Source organism: Durio zibethinus, chromosome 3 (assembly GCF_047325235.1).
Source record: "Durio zibethinus cultivar Kanyao isolate XHJ-2024 chromosome 3, ASM4732523v1, whole genome shotgun sequence".
In the NCBI taxonomy this organism is placed as follows: domain Eukaryota; kingdom Viridiplantae; phylum Streptophyta; class Magnoliopsida; order Malvales; family Malvaceae; genus Durio; species Durio zibethinus.
In genome coordinates, this window is record NC_143164.1 from 6,392,289 (window position 1) to 6,401,012 (window position 8,724).

Below are 8,724 nucleotides of genomic sequence, written 5' to 3' on the forward strand. Positions count from 1 at the left end.
TTAAAATTTTTTAACTAAAAGATGATATTTTAGGTGACTAATTACACCCTATAAAAAAACTTGTGACGATTCCGAAAATTTTTACCAAATTTAACTATCGAGTTCCCTGGATGAAAAATTGTTATGACAATGTGAATATTGATAAACCCCAAAATGTAGGCCAAAAGTTTTATCGTAATTTATCAGGTACGTGAGATATAAATATCTATTATGTATTATTTGGGAGGAAACTTTGTTTATTTTTATTCTACTTTCTAGTTATTGGTTGAAAGAAACCTATGGCAGAATGCCAGAATATATATGCAAAACATTTATTTGGGTGGTATTCAGAAAAGCCAATCTTCAGTTTAAGCTCAAGTTGACCTTCCAAGTTGTACTAAGGTGAGATTTTTCAAGTCAAACATTTAAGATTGTTCTCCTCGATTAAGAGGTATTGTGTTCGAGTTTTATCGGTGATAATTTGTTAGAGTTATTTTGTATACACGATTTGTAGTAATTTATCTTAGACTATTAGGTACGGTACATCTTATCTTGACTTAGAGACTAAACAACTTATCTATCTCTAAATTTTTCTTATAAAAAAAAAAAAACAAAAAGTATACAGAAAATGATGGTGCATCTGAAATGTTTACACCATTAGTAGCTGAAGGGCATTCAACAATGAGTACAAGACTTCACCTCTGTTTGCAATGATTTTGCAGTTTTGTAAAACATGCTACTGCTCAGCCAATTGAAGACCATTCCCAACATACCATAAACTGATAAACATATAAAATCAGGAGTTCATACTTCATATTATGGTATTTGCCTTCTTAACTGCTATTTTAGTAATCGAAAGTGAGGCTGCATTAATACCCATTTCTTTTTCTGGTTAACTTACTAAACAAAGAAAGGGCATCCATCATCACTGAAGAAAGCGCCACAATGGTCCCCTATATCTGGACCAATACTGGCTTATTATAAAGCATCCAATGTAAACCAGCGATAAAGCTGGATTGAGTTCATGGTGATTACAAAATGCTACATTTACATTTCTTGTCCTGAACTATGTATAAAAATGGAAAATTTATTACATAGGACTGATTGCCTCGTTTACTATATAAACTGTATCAATCAATAATACAGAATATCATCTCCCATTCCTTATATTAAATCACAACTATTTAGTACAATAACTACACCTGTGATTTTATAAGTTGAGAAATGACGATAAAGAGTGAAATTCTTGAGAGTGAAAAATGAAACCATAATGTTTCTTATTTTCATAAAAATAATAATTTAAGGTAAGTTCAGTTGCGATTTTTGCAAAAAAAAAAAAGGCCAGTTGCAATATTTGACCGTAGCAGCAAAGGTCAGACAATTCAGTGTAACAGTGATCTTGTTGGTCCTATAAGGCATGCTCCTGAGCCATCCGCACACAACACTTCATTGTCTCCTCACTCGTTTTATGCTGAAACAAGTCACAAAGATGAAGCTTCAAAATCTCTCACTCCTTACTCTCATTCACATTACCTCACTGCTGCTCGTCTTAGCAGACTCAACTCAGCCTCCATTCTCCTGCGACACATCTGACCCACTAACTAAATCCTACCCTTTCTGCAAAACTACACTCTCCACCCACCAGAGAGTCCAAGATCTTATCTCCAGGCTCACATTAGATGAGAAGATATCCCAACTCGTTAACTCAGCTTCTGCCATTCCAAGACTCGGCATCCCTAGCTATCAATGGTGGTCCGAAGCCTTACATGGTGTTGCTTATTCGTCCAGAGTCAGCCAAGGTGTGCGTTTCAATGGAACAATTCAATCTGCCACCAGTTTTCCTCAAGTCATTCTCACTGCTGCTTCCTTTGATTCTCATCTTTGGTACCGCATTGGTCAGGCAAGTCCTCTAAGTACTGTTCCTTATTGAACTGTAAATTCATCTTTGGTGTTTCTTTTGTCTTTCTAGCTTCTACTAGTCATTTTTGAGTTTGAGATTGCTAACAGGCAGTTGGAACAGAAGCTAGAGCAATATACAATGCTGGACAAGCAACGGGAATGACTTTTTGGGCACCAAACATTAATATATATAGGGATCCAAGGTGGGGGAGAGGGCAAGAGACACCCGGTGAGGATCCATTGGTTTCGGGGAGATATGCAGTGTCATATGTGAGAGGGATACAAGGGGACTCTTTTGAAGGAGGGAAACTTGGTGAACATCTTCAAGCTTCAGCTTGTTGTAAGCATTTTACCGCTTATGATTTGGATAACTGGAAAGGAGTGAACCGATTTGTCTTCAATGCCAAGGTAAGTGTAAACTTCAAAATTTTGACATTATTATTATTAGTATTTGTTTGCTTTCTTGCTTTTGATTAATTTGGAAGATTCCATTTAAATTGATGATTCTAATTTTTCTGGATTTCAGGTCAGCTTACAGGATTTAGCAGATACATATCAACCTCCATTCCAGAGTTGCATACAGCAAGGGAAAGCCAGTGGGATAATGTGTGCTTATAATCGTGTTAATGGAGTCCCCAACTGTGCAGATTACAATCTCTTGTCAAAAACAGCCCGAGGGCAGTGGGGTTTCAATGGGTAATAATGACAAGGCCCTTTTCCTTTAGGAAAAAACAATAACAATAATACAAAAAGACATGTTCATTCAGAAAGATGATTTTCGTGATTTTCTTGGTTAAAAAAATAATCAGGTACATCACCTCTGACTGTGATGCTGTCTCCATCATTCATGAGGAACAAGGATATGCTAAATTACCAGAGGATGCTGTAGCTGATGTTCTTAAAGCTGGTATTTAAGAGTAGTTTTGTTGCTTGTTAGTGTTAAATCGTCATTTTTATCTACAATTTGCTAGTTTTTAGTCGTCAAAAGCTAGGCAATGTTATAACAAAAACTTAGGACAGTATGCCAAGAGCCACGTTAAAAGTTCTAGGAATGGTTCTATAGTTGATGGATGCGAATAGCATCATCTGAACTTTTGATCAATGAATTTTACAGGAATGGATGTCAACTGTGGTACCTATTTGAAGAACTACACCAAATCAGCTGTCAAAGAAAGAAAATTGCCTATTTCTGAAGTAGACAGAGCCCTTCACAACCTTTTCTCTGTCAGAATGAGGCTGGGGCTTTTCAATGGCAATCCAGTTAAACAGCCTTTTGGTAACATTGGTTCAGACCGAGTCTGTTCCCAAGAGCATCAGAATCTTGCCCTTGAGGCTGCTCGCAATGGCATTGTCCTTCTTAAAAACATTGACAAACTCCTTCCCCTTTCAAAAACAAGAACTACTTCCCTTGCAGTAATAGGCCCTAATGCCAATTCTGCGAAAACACTAGTTGGAAACTATGCAGGCCCTCCTTGCAAATCTGTTACGCCGCTGCAAGGATTGCAAAGCTATGTTAAAGACACCAGGTATCACCCAGGTTGTAGTGAAGTTAATTGTTCTTCTGCTTTGACTGATCAAGCAGTTAAGATAGCAAAAGGAGCACAGCATGTGGTGTTAGTAATGGGATTGGATCAAACCCAAGAGAGGGAAGATCATGATCGTGTAGACTTGGTTCTTCCACCGAAGCAACAGAATCTGATCTCCAGCGTTGCAAGAGCTGCTAAAAATCCAGTTATTTTGGTGCTTTTATCTGGAGGTCCAGTAGATATCACCTTTGCCAAATATGATCAACACATAGGAAGCATTCTATGGGCCGGTTATCCAGGTGAAGCTGGAGGTCTTGCCTTAGCTGAAATTATATTTGGTGATCACAACCCAGGTGAATTTTCATTCATAAAGCTTGTATGCTATTAATAATGTCCTTTCTTTGCATGATAAACATAAAGGCATAAGACATTCTTGTACTGGAGATAAATTTACTAAAGTTGTATGCTTCATATTATATGCAGGAGGGAGATTACCAGTTACTTGGTATCCTCAAAGTTTCACTGAAGTACCGATGACAGACATGAGAATGCGTCCGGAACCATCTTCAGGCTATCCTGGACGCACTTACAGATTTTACCAAGGACCAAAGGTTTTTGAATTTGGTTATGGTCTCAGCTACTCAAATTATTCTTACGAATTTCTCCCTGTAACGCAAAACAAGGTCTATTTAAACAATCAGTTAAGTTCTCAAATGGTTGAGAACTCGAATCCTCTCAGATACAAGCCAGTTTCAGAGATAGGAACAGAACTTTGTGATAAGAGAAAGTTCCCAATCGCGGTTAGAGTTCAAAACCATGGGGAGATGGCAGGTAAGCATCCACTTTTGCTAGTTGTGAGGAAGGCAAAAGCTGGAAACGGGAGGCCTGTGAAACAATTGGTTGGATTCCACAGTATTAATCTGAATGCAGGGGAAAGGGCCGATATTGAATTTGAGTTGAGCCCATGTGAGCATCTTAGCACGGCCAATGAAGATGGTTTGATGGTGATAGAAGAAGGATCTCATTTCTTGTGCATTGGAGACAAAGAATCAGAGATATCAGTCATTCTTTGATACAGATGACTGGCTCTTCAAAGCACAGAAAATTTTACAGCCAATGAACCATATCTGTCTATCTATAATACAGCTATAGAATAAAATGCTGTTTTGCCTCCTTTGAGAATAGTCATTCTATGATACAAATGACTGGCTCTTCAAAACACGATAAACTTTACAGCCAATGAACCATATCTATCCATAATTCAGCTATAGAATAAAATTTTGTTTCGTCTCTTTTGAGAGTAGCTTTCTCTTACTTGCAGATAGAATCTTGCAAATTACTCGAGCACAATTTTGTTTCCCAAACAAATCCTTTTCTTCTGCTATAACATAAGAACTTAGGAGCAAAAAAGAAATCCGGTAAAAGAATCAGAACCAGAATATGAATATGAATTGGCAGACAAGAATATAATTTCAAGGTAGATTCATCAAGGAAAATGAACAGCAATTACCCAAAATAGTACTTCTAAGACAGAAGCTGTAGCATTTTTATATTAGAATTATAATAGAATTCAAAATAAGTTATACGTCCTCTAAACCGAGAAATTACGAAACAATTCACATAACAAATAGTAGACAACAGCATATTCATATGCCAAGTAGTTCATATGCTAACTAGTAAATTAGACTCATAAATAACCCCAAACCACACTCTATTCATCTTCCTCCTGGTACAACTTCAAAATCTCAGTGCAGCCACTTTCAGCCTCATCAGCCATGAAACCCATGGCATTGGCATAACGAGTGTTGGATGCAATGCCATTGAAATTGGTCAAGATCACACGGGCACGTTCACGTCCTGGGGACATTTGAGCACAGTCAGGCTGGGAGCTCTTAACAAGAACAGCATCACAGATCTCATCCAAATGATCCTCAGACACAACAATCTTGTATTGTCCAGTTGAGTCTGTGTATCCCTCCCTCTTGTACACAACTTCGCCGGTCTTCCTGTCAGAGCATTCCACCTTCACCTTGGCACCTACAAAGCACATGACCAGTAAACCGAATTTCAAAACCAAATACAACGAATTTTACCATTAATCATCCCAAAAGGAAACAGCCTATACTCAAATCTAGCGAAAACTAAATCCAATTCCAACAAAACCAACACCCAATGGAGTTAATCAGATAACAACAATATGTTCCATCTTCAAGAACCAGCATTTTTATGTTCATAAAACTATGAGCAAAGCTATCATTTTGGAACCATAAAGCTTTTTCCTTTTTTTTCTTAAAAGTTACAACTTCAAATAAATCACCTAGAGATGAACAAAAGTTGATCCTTCAGTTGTCAAAATTTTAGTAAAAAAACTATAATATTGTTAGGCTAATTAGTACTTATCATTTGCCGTTTTTTCAAGATTTGAACTTTGTGGTTTTCACTAGTGAAAAAGACCAATTGACCACCAGTCCAACAAGTCATGGTTGTTTCCATTATTTTATGTTTCATATATATCCCTATTACTTTGCACTGATGTAACATCAACACCCAAAACTACTTAACAGATCTACCAGTTCACAAACTAAGAAACCAGATACAACAATGTCACCAACATAATACAAAAACGGAAACATAGAAACGCATATAAGAATAACAGAAATGGAAATTACCAGCCATATTCCTAGTCTTTGGGGTTTCAAACCCAGCACGGCAACGGTCACAGTACACGGGTCCTTGCACCACCAATGGGTTCTTCACCATGCGTGTAGCACTAACCAGGGCCGGAAGCACACACAGCGCAATCAGCAACAATATTTTGGCCATATTTTTTGCTTTATTTTTTTTTCTGTTTTTCTCTTGAAATGTGAAGAAGAAATGAAAACAGAGTTTGGAGATTAAAATTCTAAGCAACAAAAATCGAAAAGGGTAAAGAGATTGATGATAAATTGGAGTGATAGAATGAAATTAAACAAAATTGAAAAAATGAAAACTGGCTGAGACGCGTTAAGAGAGTGTATTCGTGTGCGGTTGATAAATATAATAAAGTTACTGCATTTGGATGCCACGTCAAAATGTGGTGTTGATTTGGTAATATTTAAGGGAGGTAAAGATGCTTTGGTGAATGGATGAATTGGGTGATGATGTGGCGAGGTTTTGTTATTAGGATAGAGGGGAGAGTACAGATGAGAAGAGTAGAGGATAGAACTGTGGTCCTGATTGATTGCAGCTGGTCGGTGGTCCCATGGGGTATTTAAGAGGATTGCCAAAAGCAAGCAAATTTGGGGATGGGGAAGGGGGAATAATGGGATGGCATTATTTGGCAGCTGTTTTTCATAAGGAGCATTTATTTCTTCATTTTACACCATCAATGACGCTTGTGGCCAGTCCATCTGTGTTCATAGATTCAGTTTCTTTACCCAAAGGTTAAGGGCCAAGTGCGCAATCCAAGTTCATAGAGACAGGCCTGGAAAGAGTTGGCTTTTTTCCTCTGGGGTTTTGGACTATGGTCCACAAAGAGAATTTCTCATTGGAAATTTTATGAAACATTGGCAAAGCAAGGATTAGAAATTTATTTAGAATGAGAATCTTCGAAGTTAAGTGATTCACAAAATATTTCTTTACTTCCAAATTTCACTTTCCTTCTTAACTCACTCTCAGATGAACGGGGGTAGCTGAGTGGCTAGTTAGTGAAGCCAGGCAAGGCCCAATAATAGGTGTATGGGAGGGCGACTTGTGGTTGGGCTTACTGTAATCTTAGGAATATTAACAGCCATTGAAGCCTGGACTGGATGATCAATAATGGTTTATATCAAGCTTTAGCCCTTCGGCTAAACATTAATATCTAGGAGGAAATAAAAGGTGTTAGAATTGTCCAATTAATTTTATGAATACAAAAGAATTCTTCCAGTAAAAATTAAAAAGGTTTTGAAACCATTTGGCACACTTTCAGTTGACTTTAACTCTCCTATAAACATAAATTAAACTGTCATAAGAGGAAAATGATAATAGACCAAAGTATCAACTTGCATGCGAAGTTAATTCTATTTATGTTTTATAACAAAGTATCAAAATTCGTCTTTATACCCTTTTTTTTCATGTGATAAAAAATTATTTTTTTGAAAACTTCAAATCCATCAATTGATAGGTATCATGCGCTTTGATTACATTTAAATTATAAATAAATATATAAGTATTTTATCTATATATAATATCACATAAATGTTTCATAGTCCAATATGCATTCAATAAATTGTGTATGTGCTTGTGCTTCTAAGTTGAATTTTTTTATACCACTAATATAACAGAGGACATACACTCATTCTCAAGTTTCATTTTTTTAATTTAACTTTTTTTCAACTAATTTGTCAATAATAATATTTCATGCATTTAATCTAAATTAATACCCGGATTTCTCACCAAAAATTTCTTCTATATGTTCAGGTCCCAACCTTTTTTTTTTTTCTTCTTTATCAATTGTGAACTGATAATTGTCCTCTATCCATGGGCAGGTATAATATATAATTGCACAATAAAGAGTACAATATGTCCCTACAAATAATTTACTAATTTGTACTTTAGAGGTAGCACAACTCCTGTTTTATGTCGTCTGCACGTCTTCGTTTTTCAGTCAGTTTCTAAATATATTTTTGGTTCTTAGGCCCATTTGTTGTTGTGACCTGTGATCCAAAGAGATGAGACAATTAAGGTTCAAAAAGAGGCCCAACTTAAGGCTTAAAATAAAGTATAGTAGGCAGTAAAAGCTGAAAGTCTCGTAAGTCACAAATTAAATTTAATCGTACCCGGAATCAGCTAGCGAACAACAGAGATGAATTGAAAAAAAAAAAACAAAAAAGGCTAACAGTGATGGTGGGGACAGTCTTTTAAATTGCTGCTCTTTGCTACTAATGAGCTGTGCGCACTTTGCTGTGTGCACGCGGCAACTTGCTTTTATTTTTAGTTTTCACCCCACAAATGGTACTCAAGAATCGAGCTTTGAGTGGAACCCATGGAAGCAAGAAGTGACAGTCTAACCTTTTATGCAGAAACCAATCCATCATAGGGTTTATATCTAGGTCCATGTCAGTGGGAGATACCAATTATTACAATATAAATTTATCTGTCATCCGACTGTTAATTTTTTTCCCTTCTTTTCTTAATCGTTTTTCATCAACCCCTAGGCCCTAGCAGGCCCTAGCAGTACTGCAGAACCTGCATTTCATGATTAATGAAGGTAATTTTTGCAGGTGGGCGCCCTATTGTAATTGATTATATTCATAGGGGAATAATGGCTCAAGCATAATTCATACTACTAAAACCAGTT

General features: G+C 36.7%; 2 protein-coding genes across 3 annotated transcripts; one reads left to right on the plus strand and one right to left on the minus strand.

The window, feature by feature from the left end:
* The first annotated feature begins 1,173 nt into the window (after nucleotides 1-1,173).
* Nucleotides 1,174-4,705, plus strand: LOC111293949 (putative beta-D-xylosidase 7). Of its 2 annotated transcripts, none has more exons than XM_022887065.2 (6): nucleotides 1,174-1,879; nucleotides 1,987-2,286; nucleotides 2,405-2,574; nucleotides 2,688-2,785; nucleotides 2,993-3,757; nucleotides 3,888-4,705. In XM_022887065.2, the coding sequence occupies exons 1-6, from the start codon at nucleotides 1,397-1,399 to the stop codon at nucleotides 4,475-4,477; spliced, it is 2,406 nt and encodes an 801-aa protein (XP_022742800.2). In that variant the 5' UTR covers nucleotides 1,174-1,396; the 3' UTR covers nucleotides 4,478-4,705. The 2 variants fall into 2 exon arrangements, with proteins under 2 accessions (XP_022742800.2, XP_089614430.1); XM_089758304.1 differs by having other exon boundaries at nucleotides 1,305-1,883; nucleotides 1,991-2,286; nucleotides 3,888-4,618.
* Nucleotides 4,706-4,910: 205 nt separating this feature from the next.
* Nucleotides 4,911-6,678, minus strand: LOC111294021 (major pollen allergen Lol p 11-like). The gene is made up of 2 exons (XM_022887192.2): nucleotides 6,074-6,678; nucleotides 4,911-5,441 (listed from the first exon to the last, which is right to left on the minus strand). Exons 1-2 carry the CDS (start codon nucleotides 6,225-6,227, stop codon nucleotides 5,116-5,118), a joined length of 480 nt encoding a protein of 159 aa, XP_022742927.1. The 5' UTR covers nucleotides 6,228-6,678; the 3' UTR covers nucleotides 4,911-5,115.
* Between the last annotated feature and the right edge of the window lie 2,046 nt (nucleotides 6,679-8,724).